General features: G+C 40.2%; 1 protein-coding gene across 19 annotated transcripts in view; it reads right to left on the bottom strand.

Moving 5' to 3' along the window:
• EYA1 (EYA transcriptional coactivator and phosphatase 1) overlaps nt 1–18,649 on the bottom strand; it is a 172,610-nt gene that overhangs the window by 72,798 nt on the left and 81,163 nt on the right. For 11 of the 19 annotated variants that reach the window (XM_045007468.1, XM_045007465.1, XM_045007477.1 and 8 more), the window contains 3 exons: nt 10,509–10,591; nt 9,896–10,082; nt 670–812 (listed from right to left, as the gene is read on the bottom strand). In XM_045007468.1, coding sequence (XP_044863403.1) covers nt 670–812; nt 9,896–10,082; nt 10,509–10,591 — 413 coding nt within the window. The remainder of the gene's footprint in view (nt 1–669; nt 813–9,895; nt 10,083–10,508; nt 10,592–18,649) is intronic. The other 8 variants (XM_045007469.1, XM_045007472.1, XM_045007475.1 and 5 more) reach the window with 1 other exon arrangement.

The raw sequence follows: 18,649 nt of genomic DNA, 5'->3' as shown, positions 1-18,649 counted from the left end.
TCTACCGACAGTGGCCAATGCCAGGTGCCCCAGAGGGAGTGAATCTAACAGGCAATGATCAAGTGATCTCTCTCCTGCCATCCATCTCCATCCTCTGACGAACAGAGGCTAGGGACACCATTCTTACCCATTCTGGCTAATAGCCATTTATGGACTTAGCCACCATGCATTTATCCAGTCCCCTTTTAAACATTGTTATAGTCCTAGCCTTCACAACCTCCTCAGGTAAGGAGTTCCACAAGTTGACTGTGCGCTGCGTGAAGAAGAACTTCCTTTTATTTGTTTTAAACCTGCTGCCTATTAATTTCATTTGGTGACCCCTAGTTCTTGTATTAAAGAAAAGAAAAGAATGGGGACATAAAGCTACTACAGCACCATGAGGCACTGTAGCAACACATCTAAAATGAAACATTTTTGGTTTCAAAGGAAACATTTTTGTTTCCATTAATTTTTTTGGATAAAAAAATACCAAAAATTTCCACAGAAAGCAGATTTTTTCATTTAAAAATGTGTTTAGCTGAAAACTCAATTTCCATTGAAAAAGAGTTTAGGTGGAAAATGTTCCACCGGCCATATTGTCATTGTATTGCTGATCTGTAAATAAATCCCGCTCTTCAAAGCATTGTAAAGATAGCAGACACTGCAGTAAACACAGGGAATATAACGTACCTCCAGGTCAGAGTCAGGCAGTGGTGAAGGGTTATTGTTTCTTCTGCCTCGCCCACGTGACTTTCCATCGGAACTGCGACGCAATCTATCTGAATCAGAATCTTTAATGGGCGTTGATGGACTGTGGATTGTACTGTACTCTGCTGTAATAAAGAAATTACTTTCACCTTTCAGTTTAAAATCCAGGGGTCAATTTTACTTTGTTTTATTTCTTTAGACTTGACATTAAAAAAATATAACACCTGTACAAAAGCTCTGAGTGCACTGACAATAATTAGGTCTGCACTGACAATAATTAGGTCTACAATAACCACCAATAGTACTGATATAAAAATCAACTAACTTCACCCATCAACAGCCTTAATTAATCAGATAGAAGTAACAATTTACCTCAGCTAACTGACAATAAAAATGGAAAAACTCCAGAAAATCTTCACAACTCCAAATCATACATAAGAACATACCTCTTATCCTTCTCCAAAATCCCTATAAATTTTTTTTAAGTTTGTTGTAATTTGGAATAATTTCTCACCTTTGTTAATCTCACTCTGGGCCAAATTTTCAAAACATCTCTCTATCATTATCTCCACAATGACAAGTGAGTGCAAAGTCACAGTGCAAAATGATACAGATTAGAATTCTAATATTAACCTTCAAAACTTTTAAGAACTGGAAAGTTAATAAGACTGTATTTTCAGATGTTACTTTTTTTTGTTCAAAGGAATCATTTCTAAGTATAAAATGAAAGAGAGGCAAAGAGTGCTGGATTGCTCTAGATAAGGATTAATTTTTTTAAATTGGCCCTATTTTATTACTCCTTATATTTTTGAAGGTATTCTTCAAAGAATTCCTCAACACTGAGATTACTGGATGAGTAATTTCAAAATAGGACACAGAATCTTTCCTAACAAATGCATGATATATTATGTTTCAGCAAAATGTATATATAAAAATATTTATTATTGTTACACATGTAAGAAAAAGCCTCATATATGTTTTGCTGAAAACATTCCTGTGGCAAGACAATGTTTCTGATGTAAGCCGATTCTGAATGAGCTCTCCCCTGACATCTAGTGGTGAGCCGTGGAAAAGGACTTCAGGAGCTGATCTTGTTTGCATGGACACACCCACCCTGCCTAGGTGCTCAGCATGATCGGATTGCTTGCCCAAATGATCACTTGTGGCTGGTGCCGGATCCTCAGTCTCCTTGTTATTGGGGCAGAAGTAATAAAAGGTTGTTTTCCTTGTTGTGTGAACCAAGGGCAGCAGAACTGTACCTGGCATAGCGCGATGGAGGGACTCACCCTCAACTCAATAACAGTCACAAGGCAGGGGACATGGGTTCCAAAACCCAATGGGTGGAGAGAGAGGTACTTGTATCTTGTAGTGTGGGCCCTCTTTAAGGGTCCTAGACACCATTTGACCGTTCCTTTCACTACAGTATAATAAAAGAGCTAATTTAGACTCAATTGAGAGTCTTGTTACATGCTGCAGAGCTTAGACTCATATCTAGGTCTAAGTATTAGACCTACTTTGGAACAGTGTCTCTAATGCAAGAGACTGCCCAGTGTGCACCAGCAGTGAGGCTCCCACCACTAACAGCTGAAATCACTGAGAGCTGTGTTAAGTGGGGGGATTTGAAGACATCTTGGCGAGTGGCCAGCCAGGCGGCTGGTGGAAAGGCACGGCAATCGGCCATTGGGGCAACAAGCAAGTGCCTGAACAACGGAACGTGTAAGGCCTCCTTACCCCCTCCCTTCTACCCAGGGTGAGAGGTGAACTCTGTGAATGAACCTCTGAACTCTGGGGCTGCACTGGACAAAGACAGTAACTGTGAGTAGGGTGCAGAGAAGGGACATTAAAGGAATTTTTGGGTTGCTGGACTTAAGAACCTAAGGGGAAAAGGACACTGCCCAACTTACTTAGGGGTGGATCTTTTGCTCATGGATTATGTTTATGAACCCTAGTTGCGGTGTTTTCCCAAATTAATGCTGAGTTACTTCCCTCCTTTTATTAAAAGCTTTTGCTACATTCGGACTCTGTGCTTGCGAGAGGGGAAGTATTGCCCTACAGAGGCACCCGGGGTGGTGTGTAATTGTCCCAGGTCACTGGAGGGGGGTTGAGACGGTTTTGTGTTGTATTGTTGAAAAGGAACCCCTAGATACTGAACCTGGCCCTGTTGCTGTTGGCACCATCTGGCAGAAGGGTTACACTATTCTTAACATCCTTAGGTTCCACAATACTGAGGTCTTGAACAATGTTAACCAAACGGATATCATGTCATAGTTGCTGGAACTAGGAGTACTGGGGGTGCTGCCGCACCCTGTGGCTTGAAGTGCGTCTATTATATACAGGATTTACAGTTTGGTTCAATGGCTCTCAGTACTCCCACAATAAAAATTCTTCCAGCACCCCTATATCCTGTGTAAATTATTCTTTACGACTGATTGCAGGGAGATGTGAAAATTTACCTTTCATGAGATAAGTGGTAGGGTTTGGATGCTAGGTGGGTTTTTTGAATCTCTTTTTAATTCCTCTCTTTAGAATTTTAGTTTCTAAAGAGCAGCCTTTCATATTTCTCTTCCATGGCCATAACGAAAAGATTTCCAGACATTTCTCATGAAGGCAGTGAGAATTTCCATCATGCAACAACACAGATACTGATTTCTTATTTCAATGGACACCAAGGTTGATCACTTTCTCAAGTTCAGTAAGTCCTAATGCTCACATCAATATTAATTTAATATGTGCAGCAGTCTATCTGTATATAAACAAAGTGCTGCAGTTTGGATGGATGTATGGCAATCCTTTCTCACATGAGTAACCCTTTCTCCTAACAAAAGGTTTAGATTAAGTTAGGTCCAAAAACCTGTGAAGTCAATGCAACTACTCATATGAGTCAGAATTACTCAAACAAGTAAGGATTGTGAGTACTGAATGAACAAGGCTAATATTCTCTAAGCCATGTGTTTGGTCCTCAGATTTGCACTTAACTTAAACAACTAAATTAACCTGAAATATTCTAGAAGAAAAAACAACAGACCAGAATAAAATGTACAATGTTAAACCATATGAGAGTATCTCCAAAAGGGACTCAAGTCGGAAATTGGATTAGTTTCATGTTGAACTATACAAATAATTCCACTGTATAAAGCAGATATGTAATCTTTGAACAAAACACAGAAGTCATTGTTGGATACAGTTATTTAATTTAAACTCTAAAAATGTCATTTCCTAAACAATAGCTGGCATGTGCATTCCAATATAAACTCCATTATATAGTACATTCCAACATAATATTCAAATTAATATTTTGACTGAAAACAGTCTTCTTCCTGAGAGATGACATCATAAGTAATACATTATAATATATTAATTAAAATACATGCTTTCAAATAATACTTCTCTACTTTTAAACTGACATTCACCGTTATTTTTTTTAATAGCTTTAAATTTTAACTGAAGAACTTTTTTTTAAAAAAAGGAAAAAATATAGTAAATCTGTGTTAAAAGTGTTCTGACCCAACAACAGACATTTGTTCAATAACACAAACAGAACCAAATCTTTCTAGAGGTGGGGCATGAGTTTCACAGGTGATGAACACTTGCATTGCCTATAGACTTCAACTGGAGTCAAACCTCTGAAAATTTATTTAGCCATCTAACTTCAGGTACCTAATTTTTCAAAATTCTGACCATAGAGCCTACCTGCCCAACACGGTAAATTATTGTTGTCTGGGTACATACCGATTGTCCTAAATAAGATAACAAATATATGTGGATGGATAAAATGGGGGAAATGTAAATGAAGATTTAGTAAATGATAAGAGTAAACGTATCTAAAGGAGTGTGCACGAGTGTGTATGTGTCAGTGTAATAAAGATGTGTTTCTACTTTCAAAACAGACAAGTTCACTCAAGCTTACTGGGTAGAAAATACTAAAAACTATGGCCCAAATCCTGGATGGATGGTGATCTGCGTGGGTACCTTTAGAGGAATGGAGCACAATGGGGGCCAAGTCAATACAGGGAAACACCATGACCTGTGTTATGCAGGTGGTCAGACTAGAGAATTTAGGATTTTTTTTTAAAACTGTAAATGTAAATTCTTTAGGGCAATCATTAATTTGGGGGTCATCTAAATTTAAAATCTTTGTCTATTTGCTTATAGCATGGATGTTTGACTAAATTACACTAGTACCATCTGGTTAGTGTTATCTCCAGCTTATTTTAAGTTTCCAGGCAGTCTTTGACTTAACATATATCATTTTGTCATAATTTTACATTTATTGTGTTAACAAAAGTACAGGAATTGCCAAGACAATCAGCACAGTGGTCCATTTATCTCAGAATCTTCTCTCTTTCAGCAGCTTCAAAAGAAGGTGCAAGAAACCTTGTAATGGAAAGATACTATCTACTGAAGAAGTTTCTTCCTACTTCCAATCAGCCAATGTTCTCTCTCTTCTACATTATTTTTTTAAAATCCTCCTGAAAATAACTATGGATGTTCTATCCATATATATTTTATATTTGTCCTCAAGCTATCTTGTGGCAGTGAGTTCCTTGAGTTAATTATATGTTGTAAGAAATATTTCCTTTAATTGGGTTTTAAATTTGTTGCCTTCAGTTTAATTGAATGCCTTCTCGTTCATCAGAAAAGGTAAATAGGAGCACCCAATGTACCTTCTCTATGCCCCTTATTATTGTACATAATACCATTTCCTCCCTTACATAGTCATATTATAAATATTTTATATTCTATGTATATACACTGTACTTCCCTCCTACCTCTATATACTATATATTTAATCTTTTACATTTATGGAAAAAATCAATAAATAAGATTAAAACATTACTAATGTCCTATAAATATAGCATATAACTTCACACTACAGCATATGTTTCTGTTCAGTTATTATGGAAAGGCTTTGCCTATATGAATTCTCGGCTCTGGTTCACTCAACTACTTCTGATTTACTGTTATGAAATCTGACAAGGAGAAGGAGTCATAGTGGCTTTTTATTTTGCAGCACTGAGCATGGCATGGTATTAAAGAAAAAATGTTTAGCCTATGGAGATAAAACAGTAACCTGTGGTTCAGAATAATTTTAGCAGGCGAATAGCGTTATTATTATTATTATTGTTTGATATTGCAGTGTGTGCAAAACAACTTGCAATATCTTTTAAACATACTATATTATGGAAACCAGGAAAATCTCATAGGGGTCAATCTCAAGAATAATGCAACTCTTTCTTCCTGGAAATGTAACAATCAATTATGATTGTGGTTTCATGTAAGATAGGAGGGTAACTCTGAGTTACTCACTATTTCTAAACTAAATTATTTAACACAGTATAAAATATAGAAAAGTTAATCGAGAACTGCACAAACCAAGGATATCTATGTCACAAACTATGATGATAGATGGATATGGGAGAGAAAATATTTCCAAAGTAAACTTAAATATCAAAACTCAACAGAAATTAGTCATTTTCTAAACTGTAGCTGCTTTAAAATTATGCTTTTTCCTCAAGAGATTTTAAACGTTTTAGAGTTAATACTCCTGTTACACAGTTGCTCTAGTAATGACTTGCCTAAATACTCCAGGGATTGCATACAGGACAGGGACATGCTGTTCACACTTCAGTGGCTCTAGAATGAGGCACGGTGTACATAAAAAATTAGCTTGACCCAGCTATCTCAAAAATCCACACCCTTAAGCGATGTAGTTAAGACGACCTACCCCTTAGTGTAGACAGTGCTAGGTTGATAGAAGAGTTATTCTGTTGATGCAAGAAGTGTCTACACTGAAGTGCTACAGTGGTGTAGTTCCAGGGCTGCAGCTGTGTACTCCAACTCTGTTCCACCTCCCAAAATTTCATTTTTAAAATGCAGTAGAACCAAAAAGATGTGTATGTACATGAATAAGCCACCCCATAATCTTAATTGCAACCCTTTTGCAAGTGTTTATCCGTGTGAACAGTCCCACTGACTTTAAAAGAACTACTCATCTGAGTGAAATTAAGCACATGCACACGCTGTACAACTGCAAGCTTAGACTGTAAGCATTTCAGAAGTGGAACCATGTCTTTTCTACGTTCTGTGAATGGCTTAGCACATTGGGGCACTACATACCCACATAACTGTGTCTTTAAAACGCTATGGGGGTTTAACTGAAGCATGCCATAAGCCCCGACTAAGGGGCAGTACAAAGTTGCGCTGCCTCAGGCCAGGAACTAGATTGTGACTCAGAGTCATTGCTTGGTTCCTGATTCCCTCCTTGTTTCAAGGTGGAGCAGGAAAAAAAAAACCTGTGCTAGCCCTATATCTTGTTCTATTGCCAAACCAGCTCAGTTGTCCTGGCAAGCTCAGAGACAAGATTCCATTCATGCCCTGCCCCTGCACAAGAAGGGGTTAGAGGCCCTACAGTGGGGTGACCAGATAGCAAGTGTGAAAAATCAGGACACTTTTTTTTCGGCAGGTATAGTTATGTATACAAGACAAAACCCCTAATATTGTGATGGTCCTGATAATACCGGGACATCTGGTCACCCTACCCTGCAGAGGCTTCTCTCCTTCCTTCGCTGCTACCTGTGACACAGCCCGCTCGCTGTGGGGATTAGTATGAGTTACAAACTTGCCTATAGTCAATAAATCCATAACACAAATATTTCAATTGCAAAGCTATCCCTGTCAACTTATCACACCCAAGAGGGAAGAAGAGCAAGTGGAACAAAGGATATACCGTGGAGCAATAGCAGGGCTGGTAACAAATGCAACCATATGTATGGATTCCATTGCTGGAGAGTGAAAGAGAAGCAGAAAGGGGGCCGGATAGAGGACACAGGCCATCCCTGTGAAGAAAGCTACACCAAGAATTACTTTTCCACACAAGTTTATAGACCACACCTTATGGCAGGGGTTCTCAACCTTTTTCTTTCTGAGGGCACCCCAGAACATGCTACAAAAACTCCAGGGCCTGGGGGGTGCCTTGGGCATAGGTGTAGTTTGACTTCTATTTTGGGTGGGCAGGGGCCAGTAGGCGTTGAGCAGGCTCCGCTCAGCGGGGTCTGGGGAGGGAGTGCCACCTCCACCCCCTGACTTACCTCAGCAGTGCACCCCACATCTTGATTGGGGGTGGGGGCATGGCACAATCAAACATTATAACTCAAAGGTGGGTTTGAAAAAGTTTGAAAACAGCTCGGGGGCAGGGAGGGGGTAATTAGGGGTTGAGTGAGGGAAGAGGGTGCAGGGAGAGATATAGCTAGGGGCTGTGTGTGGACAGGAAGGTAGCTAGGGGCTGTGTGCCGGGAGGGCTCCCCCTGTGGTAGATGCTCCCCGAGGGCTCCGCCAGCCACAGACCCGGGTTCCCCTGCCCAAGCATCTCTTACCAGTTGCGTGAGCAAAGGGGGCTGAGGAACAGATTCGACCCCCTGCAGCAGCAGGAGATGAAGGAACACCGTGTCTGCCTGCTCCATGGCACCAGCCAGAGCAGCATCTGTCCTGAACTGCCCAGCTCTGGCTTCCGGCCTCCAACCTGGCCAGTGGGTGGGGAGAGAAGGAGATGGAGGCTGGGGGTGGAGTGCCCCGGGACTGCCCTGCTCCTGCACTGTAGTTTGGGGTGGGGCAACACCTCCAAGTCCCCCAACTCTGCCCATGGGCTCAGGGCTTCTGGCCCATGGGGAGCACCGGGGCTCAGGGCTCCAGAAATTCAGCCCTGCTGCTCCCGGCTTCAATCCCATGAGTGGTGGTGGGAATCAGGGCCTCAACCCCGGGAGAGGTGCTGGGGCTCTGGGTTTTAGCCATGGGGCCCCGTAGACCCCCTGAAAGGGTTCATAGACCCCCTGTTGAGAATCGCTGCCTTATGGTACCTCAGACAATTCCTCATTTCTCAGCGAGATTTTAGCCGGACACGGGTCTTTAAAAAAGCAGCTGACCTTGCCAAGTCTTGCCAAGACTTGTGGAGGTACTGTTTGAAAATGATATTATTAAATATTAAACCAAGCTTTGATTGTGCCACTAATTTTAAGTAAGGCAGGCTAGGTCCCTTGTTTTAACTGGGAACATCACTTTTAAAAAGAAAAGCAACAATTAGTCTATACTTTCCCAATGCAATTTAAAAAAAAACTATTTACTGAATCAGAATTCTACGGTAAATATATTTTGATAAAAGTTAATTGTTTGTTTGTAGTAAGGGGGATTTTTTTTAATAACATTTGAAGTCATACGTCAGTGAGCCACTGAGAGTATTAAACAATAAACCAAACCAAAGAATAAGTAAAAAAAAAAAAATTGGTGAATCCTGCTGCCTTCCATACACATTCACAGAAAGAGTCCTGTCTCCTCCTGTATCCTGCTTCCTTCCCAGCTCACCTTCACAAATTGTACAGAAAGACACAGCACTCCCTAAATTTTTTTAAGCTATGTATTCATGCACAAAACCGACAGAATGCTGGCAGCTCACATTAAGAGATCACATTACCAAATCCATTGTGCATGTGCAAAGTATGTTTTTTAAGAACTCTTATAACTTTGCCAAATTACAACAGGATTTTTATCACAACACTGAGAAGCACATCTGCAACCTAGGAACTTCACCCTGAGAAATTTCAAGCTTCTGCCACCTGCTATTGATATGCTTGAGATATCCGGGGGATGGGTAGGGGGGGAGACCTTTTTCATAATAATGAAAAAGGCATATTTTTTCACTCTTTATTTTTAAAAACAACTGGCCCAGTTTGACTCAAGCTTGCAAAAAAAAATTATTATGGGTTTGGTTATAATATGTGCAATATAAAGACAATCTTTCTAAGTGTACAGTGGGCTAAATCTTGAAGGCCTTTTTGGTTTTACTCATTATTTATTTATTTATTCAGACAAAATTAATAGGATTTGCCTAAGTAAACACTGAGTATAAGGGATTCAGAACTTGGCCCAGTATAAAGGCTTTCCCATAACCCATAATTTAAAAAAGTATTAGTAATATTGTAAATAAATAAAAATTACTGTGTATTTCTCTTGAAAACCTTATTTAAATATTCATCTTAAATTTTCTTAGCCAGTGCTCTATCAAAATCTGTGCAAGAGATACCATACATTAAAGATCTGGAAAAAACAAAACAAAACAAAAAAAACCCCAAAAAAACAAACCGAAACCAAAACAAACCCCAAACCTTTCAACTAACCGAAATGTGGCCCATAGGGATAATAAAATCCATGTAATTACCTGCTGCAGGATCTGTAACTGCTTGACTGGTGACGCCAGATGGTGGTTCTTGAAGCTGATATGTTGCATTTGTGGAAGGTGGTGTTGGGCTGGTGTTGCTGCTTGTCATATAATGTGACGGGTACGGTGAACTATTATAATACTGTGCATATTGACCCTGGCCAAAACTAGGATAAGATGGATATTCCTACCAGACAAAAAGCAACATCAGAGTTTTCTTTCAAGGTTTTGCTACTTTTTAGTATACATTCCAAAATATAAGTAAAAACACATGTCTGAGTTCCACTGTCTTCACTGGACTGTACACAGTAGAGCTGACAAACATGAGACTGTAAAGGTAAACCTAAATTTCACATACTTTTAGTAAATTTTCTTTCACAAGCAGAATATTATTAGATATATTATTGCAGTTATGTAAACAGATGTGAAAAATAACCATGCAGCAAGTTATTTTATGAGATTAAAGAGTAGGAAAAAACTCCCTTGAAATGACACTATCTTTCTTAGTAAAATCTACTGAGCTTAATATTTTTGAAGGGGAAAGCACTGTGTGACTTGCTAGTTTGAAATACAGTTTTGTCAAACTTTCATTTAATTTTATTTACAAATTTACCTGCTGTGAACTATTAAATCCAGTAGAGTTTGTGAGTGAATTATTTCCTGCATATAATCCTGATGATGTTGTAAAGCTGCTCCCTGAAATGAAATGAAAGATGATGTTAATTACTAAAACACTCTATCTGAAAATAACTCCATCACAGCAAACTTGTAATACTTCCCATATGTTGACCACATTGGTTGTCATCAATACTAAACATGCAGAAACAGGTAAAGTGATAATTCATTATTTCTGACCCTATATTTCATTATGTAGTTATTGTGTAAGAGGAAAAATAAGTCTGATGGAACACCTGTAATTCACAGAATGGAATGGGATCAAATTTAGAAATAGCTTTGGTTTGGTTTCATATAATGCCTGTCAGACCTAATGTACTCAACACTGACAAATGCAAAGTAATGCACATTGGAAAAAATAATCCCAACTACATCTATACAATGATGAGTTTTAAATGATTTGCTATCACTCAAGAAAGAGACCTTGGAATCACTGTGGATAGTTGTCTGAAAACTTCAGCACAATCTGTAGCAGGAGTCAAAAAGGCTAACAGTATGTTAGGAACTATTAGAAAAGGGATAAAAAAACAAGACAGAAAATATCATAATGCCACTATATAAATCCATGATATGCTCACACCTTGAATACTGTATTCAGTTCTGGTTGTCCCATCTCAAAAAAAAGGATATAATGGAACTGGAAAAAGTTCAGAGAAGAGCAACAAAGATGATCAAGAATACGGAATGGCTTCCATACAAGGAGAGACTAAAAAGACTAACAAAGAGGCAATTAAGGGGGGATATGTTAGAGGTCATGAACCATGAATACTGTGGAAAGAGTGAATACAGATGGGTTATTTACCCTCCCCACAATACCAAAACCAGGCGGTACCTGACTAAATAAACAGATGGTTTATAATACAGATAAGATGAAATACTTTTTCACACAATGCACAATTAACCTATGGAATTCATTACCATGGGATGTTGTGATGGCCAAAAGTATAACTGGGTTAAAAAAAAGAACTAGGTAAGTTCATAGAGGATAGGTCCATCCATTACTATTAGTCAAGATGGTCAGGGATGCCGCCCCATGCCCTGGGTGACCCTGAACTTCTGACTGCTAGAACTTGACGCTCTGGCACTGGTCACTGTGGGAGATAAAATACTGACGTACATGGACAATTGGTCTGACCCAGTTATGTTCTTACTTAAAGTAATGAGCTTTTAAAGTTATATTTTAAATAATATTGCAGTACCCATAAGCCTGATTCTGAAAGGTGTTGTGTACGTACAAATCCCACTGAGGTCCATAGGAGTTGTGGGTCCTTAGCACATCACAGAGTCAGGCCAAACATTGTCACTGATTGAGAACTGACATTGTTCTCAGTGCTTTACAAACACAGAGGAAGCCTCAGTCCCTGCTCTAAGCAGTTTACAAGCTTGTCCAGTTGTGAAAGCCATTATGGTTCACTAACTGATCATAGATAGCTTTGGGCAGTAAACTTTTTAAAAAGGGGCTATTGTCCATAAAACCAGGAAAAATAAATATACTACATGGACTATCAACATAGATGCCAAAGACTGAATGAACACAGATATCGAACTACTCCCTCACCACTAGCCACCAAACACAGACAGATGTTTAATGTCTAATTTGGGGAGCCGTGGCTCTAAAAGGGCAGCAACCCCATTCCAAATGGATTGCCTTCACTGGTTATGCACCCAGCAGCAACACTGCTGTGAGGTGAGACATATGGATACATAGGGAGAAATTATAGGGGCTGCAGAAAGACTGTTATATGGCAGATCTGCTGAAGTGCTGAGATGGGGTAAATGAGAATGCAGAAAAGCCACACATTAACGTGCCTTTTTTGTTTATAGCCTGCCCTCCTTCAAATCAGTTTTGAAACACAATGAAAACAAAGATATACTGCAATCTAGGGAGAAGAACCTAAGGTAAGCAAATAAGTGATAAGGAAATAAGTTGAAAAATGAAAAGAGATAGAAAGCGAGATGTATAAATTCATTGCACTGCCACACATTACAGTATTGGCGGAAATGGGTCAAGATCATAGCAACCTCCAAATTAGTGAGACAGTTTGTGGTGCAATTGACTGAGACACTGACATAATCCTGTATCAGAGAGGTAGCTATGTTAGTCTGGATCTGTAAAAGCAGCAAAGAGTCCTGTGGCACCTTATAGACTAACAGACGTATTGGAGCATGAGCTTTCGTGGGTGAATACCTACTTTGTTGGATGACATAATCCTGTGATTTAACAACAGAGAAACCTAGTTCTCAAACTTTTGTACCAGTGACCCCTTTCACATAGCAAACCTCTGAGCAACCCCCCCTTATAAATTAAAAACATTTTTAAATATATTTAACACCATTATAAATGCTGGATGCAAAGCGGGGTTTAGGGTGGAGGCTGACAGCTCGCGACCCCCCCATGTAATAACCTTGCTACCCCCTGAGGGGTCCCGACTCCCAGTTTGAGAACCCCTGGGTTAGATGACTCTGATTCTGTTGCAGGTTTGGGTTAAAAAGATAATGATGAGATTAAAAAAAATAAAAACATACTCTGAACTAATTCCAGGCTTCACATCTAAAATGTACATTAACTGCAAGGAGTGCAGGTCTGGGTGCTTGCTCTTCTCGTTTTTTGTTTTTTTTGTTTGTTTGTTTTTAAATAAGCCATGTCAGGAAAAATGTACATCCCCAAAATTATGGGGCAAAAATATTAAAACGATTAAATTGTCAAAGTTAATAAAAACTTGCATACTCCATGGTCACTGAAGACCTTGTACGCAGTGGGTATAGGCGATGTCCAACCACGTTCTAAGTAAAAATACAATCTGAATGTAATGCAAGAGACAGGAACCATAAGAAACATTTAGATTTTTTCCTATACATCTTCATTACTTTCCACTATTACTGGTGGGGCTTCACAGTGGTTGATAGAGGCTCATAAACCTGTGAGCTAAATCAGAGTGCTTCAGCAGAAGAGTTTGCATCCATGTAAAGCACTAGGTACAGAGAAATACTACTAATGAAAAAATAAAAGAATTTAAATTTAATTTAAAGTTGAGGATCAACACTATTTTTTTACGTTATCATAAGCCAGAGAGTCAGAATGAAGATACAAAATCTTTTAAAATGCAAAAGACTTCAAGCTTTTTTTACTTTCATGAATGCCACGGTTAGGGGAAAAATTATTATTTTTTAAATTCACTGATGCAGAAATACATGTACAAGCATTACAGGTTTGTCATTCGAATTATTCTAAAAAAGAAGTACAAGGCCTCTCATATTTTAAAAGTTCTTCTTTAGTTACTGCATTATCTTTTCACAATGTGTGTTGGCAGATAATTTACAAGCGCAAAAGAAAAAAAGTAATTGCACCCTGGTCAACATATCACCAAAAAAAACCCTCTCTTTCATCTTATGGTCAGCATTGGCTCCTATGGAGGAGGGGTAGGGGCCTCACAGACCGTAACAAACATAAAACAGGTTTCTCAGAAACTGCTGTGTGGGCCACCCAGGGCTACTAGCCTAAAGTTGTTTTTAAAATACTTCAATTTTGCCCCATTTTTAAATCAGTTGTGTCGTGGCACAGAGCATACTGTTCCTGTATTAGATGAACAAAGAACTGTGAATATTTATGAAATATATAGGCTTCCTGCAACAAACTGGCCAACCACAGGATTTCTAATGTGATAAAAGCTGTAAATTGCGGGTCAAAGGTCTAGTTTGCAAAGAACAAGGACCCACATTAAAGCGAGGAATCTCAGTCAGCATATGAAAAATGCTGGAACCTGCTGGGACTAGTATGCAGCTCCCATGTGTAGAACTCTTCTCCAGTACTTCTACAATAGGCAGGATGCTGTCCTCCCCTGTGTATTTCCTACAGAAGTTCATTTGCTTTCCTTGATCAGCCTCCTTGCCATGGGCTATGTCTATCATCAGGGCACAATATATGTGGCAGAAGTTGGGCTTTTCCCTGGAGAGCTGCACTATGAAGGCCAGATGGGCTATTTAAACCCAAGGCTTCTTTCTCTTCCTTATGCTGTTTAAAAATCCTTGGCAAACTCTCCCTATTTTTCCTAGTAACTGCTTGGCCATCCAGCACAATATTTTTAAACTCCATAATAACAACTAAATACCTTAACGTTTACTTTTTTATGGATGAATTCCCAAACCCATTGGTTAGTATAGTCTGAATCATAACAACCTGTGTAACTAAAAGAATAGCAGCACTCATAAATTTAACATCACTACAGCTGAAAGATACACTAATACAAAGTAATATACACAATTAAATACAGACAAGGGCTTATATTTCTTTGATTTTTAAACAGCACAGCATAGCTGCAAGTGTGGTCCTTCTCTCTGCTTTTGATTCCCTTACATTTTTCTAACCCCACCACCCCCAGCCTTCTCCCTACTCCATTTAATCTGACTGAGCATTTCCCACATGTACCATCAATTCAGAAACCATGGGCTCAGGGCTACAGTCTTTAGTCAAGTGACTGGTTCTTTGACTCCAATGAGACTGCTTACATGAGTAAGAACTCAAGGATCATACTTCAGAACACTTACCAAAACCAAAGTGAGAAGCATGGTAGTTAGGAAGAAATAATTCCCACTCTATGAATGTAAAGATGAAAAATTCAAAACAAACTGAAGCCCAAGTACCAACATAATGTCTGTGTGGATACTCACACAGCCATATGCCTCATGATTTTCAAAGCTGGCAGCTTTTCCCTTAGCTATTGTTCAGCTACTCACCATGCCAGAATTTTAGTATGGACAGGCCAGGCATTGTGTAATTGACTGCACATGCACTATAGCATATCTACATTTCAGGTGATATTTGCTCCTAATGGGAAGGGCTAGCATAGTGGCCGCCACACAATTTATGTACTGAAGGTGCGGGTGGTAATCCTGATGCAAAGGGGGGCAGGGGGGAGGAGGTGTGGTGGCAGTTCAAGGTTATCTTGCAGCTCTACCTGTAACAGAAAGGGATGCCACCAGAGGCACCAGCCTGGTGAGTTGTTTATGGAGCAGGCCAGAGGGTCTATAATTTTGATTCAGTGGTTCAGAAACCACACTAAGGTGATGAGGAGCAGTAGCAGCTGCTATTTCAGCCTCCGTGGAAAGGCTGCATTGAGAACCTGCAGCCTGCCCATGCATTCGTACGGGGGGTGGGAGGGGAATAAATCCATTCCCTCTCTGGAGGTCTCTCAACAAATAACTATGACTGTGGTTTTGTGTGGGGAAGCTTAATTCCAGCCTTGAAGAGTAATTTTAAATCTTGAAGCTATTGAATTTCCAGAACCAAAATTGTGAAGGGGAAACAAACATTCCTGTTTATTCCTAGCACCTATCAAGTCAGAATGAAAAATTCATAGATTCAAAGACTCCAAAGCCAGAAGGGATCATTGTGATCATCCAGTCTGGCCTCCTGAGTAGCAGGATAATTCCTACCAGAAATATTTTTTTAAAACCATCCAATCTTGATTTTAAAATGGTCAGTGATGGTGAATTCACCATTATCCTTGGTAAATTGTTCCAATGGTTAATTATCCTTACTGTTAAAAATGTACACCTTATTTCCAGTCTGAGTTTGGCTAGCTTCAACTTCCAGCCATAGGATCCTGTAATGCCTTTGGCCTGCTTGACTCAAACCCATTATGAAATATCTGTTCCCTGTGTGGTATTAGAGATTCTAATCAAATCATTCCTTAATCTCTTCTTTGCTAAAATACATAGATTGAGCTCTTTGAGTTTATTACTATAAGGCATCTTTTCTAATCTTTTAATCATTCTTGTGGCTCTTCTCTGAACCCTCCAATCTATCAATATCCTTCTTGAATTGTGGATACCAGAACAGGACACATTATTTCAGTAGCAGTCACATCAGTACCAAATACAGAAGTAAAATAACCTCTCTACTCCTTCATGCACTCTACCACTTAACTACACGCCCTCCCACCAATGCAGTTATATCCCCCAAAATTAAGCTAGTACCAAGTTTTTAAAAATATAGAATTAACCCAATTAAAAGACAAACTAAAAAGATAATGACAAGGAAAAACATGGTGTAGAAAAATCCTGTAAAATATTATTCTTACGACAGGTTTGTCAAGATGAACATTTTGTTTGCAGCAAGTTGGGGTGTAACTCTACCCAACACAAGCCTGCTACACTAAGTGTCTGCACGGGTCCTGTTGACATGCACTAGCAGTTCCTAGTGCACTTTTATCTACTCCGCTTTCAAAGTGGGGTAAACCAAAGCATACTAAGGAACCATTGGTGCATGGTAGCAGGGTCCACACAAACACTTTGTGCATTTCAGGCTAGTAAGGTAGGTTTACACCCCAGCCTATCATGAACTAAGCGTTCATTTAGACAGGTCTTAACTGTAACAACAAAATTACTAGAAAGGTTATGGTTTTCCTCTACCTCCCTAAAACTACTTCAGCATTTCATTTGGATGATCACCCTCATCTCCACACCACCTTTCTGTAGATATCCCACAGGGCTCCAGTCTTGGCATCCTCCTCTTCTCCCTCTCTACCTGCTTTCTGGGTTATTTCATTCAAACATGACTTAACTGATGACTTATAGTTCGCTCTCTGCACTCTTGACTTTTCTCCTTTTGGTCAAAATAAAATTGTGCCCTGTCTCTCTGACATCTCTTTGTGGCTATCTAGCCATCATCTTAAGTTTAACCATGCCAAAACAGAACTTCTAATCTTTTCCTTCAAACTCGCTCTTCTCTGAGTCACCCTGGACACCACCACCATCCTCCCTGTCACTCACCCTCATAATCTGGGCTTTGTCTTTGATCCAGCTTTCTAGATTTTTACATTTAAGGAAGTATTTAAATCTTGCTGCTGTTTCTTAGGCCTGGTCTACACTACGCGTTTAAACCGGTTTTAGGAGCGTTAAATCGATTTAACGCCACACCCGTCCACACTAAGAGGCCCTTTATATCGATATAAAGGGCTCTTTAAACCGGTTTCTGTACTCCTCCCTAACGAGAGGAGTAGCGCTAATATCGGTATTACCATATCGGTTTAGGGTTAGTGTGGCCGCAAATCGACGGTATTGGCCTCCGGGCGGTATCCCACAGTGCACCACTGACCGCTCTGGACAGCAATCTGAACTCGGATGCAGTGGCCAGGTAGACAGGAAAAGCCCCGCGAACTTTTGAATATCATTTCCTGTTTGCCCAGCGTGGAGCTCCGATCAGCCCGGGTGGCGATGCAGTCCGAAATCAAAATCGAAAAAGAGCTCCAGCATGGACCGTACGGATGTGATCGCTGTATGGGCAGGCAAATCTGTTCCATCAGAGCTCCGTTACAGAAGACGAAATTCCAAAGGATTTTTAAAAAATCTCCAGACAGACGCCATAGCAGGGACTCAGCGCACTGCTGTGTGACAAGCGTAACGGAAAGCCAAAGAATCAAATGGACGCTCATGGAGGGGGGAGGGACTGAGGACTCAAGCTATCCCACAGTTCCTGCAGTCTCCGAAAAGCATTTGCATTCTTGGCTGAGCTCCAAATGCCTGTAGGGTCAAACACATTGTCTGCAGTGGTTCAGGGCATAGCTCGTCAATTTACAGTCCCCACCCACCCCCAGAAGTAAAAGGGAAAAAATTGTCTCTTGACTCTTCTAAATGTCACCCTATGTCTACTGAATGCTGCTGGTACACGCGATGCTGCGGCACTCAATTGCAGTATCCTCTTTCCCCCTCACTGGTGGTAGATGGTGCAATATGACTGGTAACCGTCCTCATCATCAGCCTTGTGGCAGATGGTGCTGCACAATAGGACTGGTACCTGTCCTCATCATCAGCCCGTGAGTGCTCCTGGCTGGCCTCAGGTGAGGTCGGCCGGGGGCGCCTGGGTAAAAAACTCCTGGTCATTCCCAGTAGATGGTACAGAATGGCTGGTAACCATCTTCATCGTAGCAATAGGGGGCTGAGCTCCATCAGCCCCCGCCCTTCATGTGTAAAGAAAAGATTCTGTTCTGCCTGGACTATCATAGCAGCGGGATGCTGGGCTCCTCTCCCCCACACTGCTTAATGTCCTGTCTGGACTATCATAGCAGCTGGAGGCTGCCT

The sequence above is a fragment of the Mauremys mutica genome, chromosome 2 (assembly GCF_020497125.1).
Source record: "Mauremys mutica isolate MM-2020 ecotype Southern chromosome 2, ASM2049712v1, whole genome shotgun sequence".
Classification (NCBI taxonomy): Eukaryota; Metazoa; Chordata; order Testudines; family Geoemydidae; genus Mauremys; species Mauremys mutica.
Note: the sequence above shows the minus strand (reverse complement) of the source record. Positions and strands in the feature narration are given on the sequence as shown.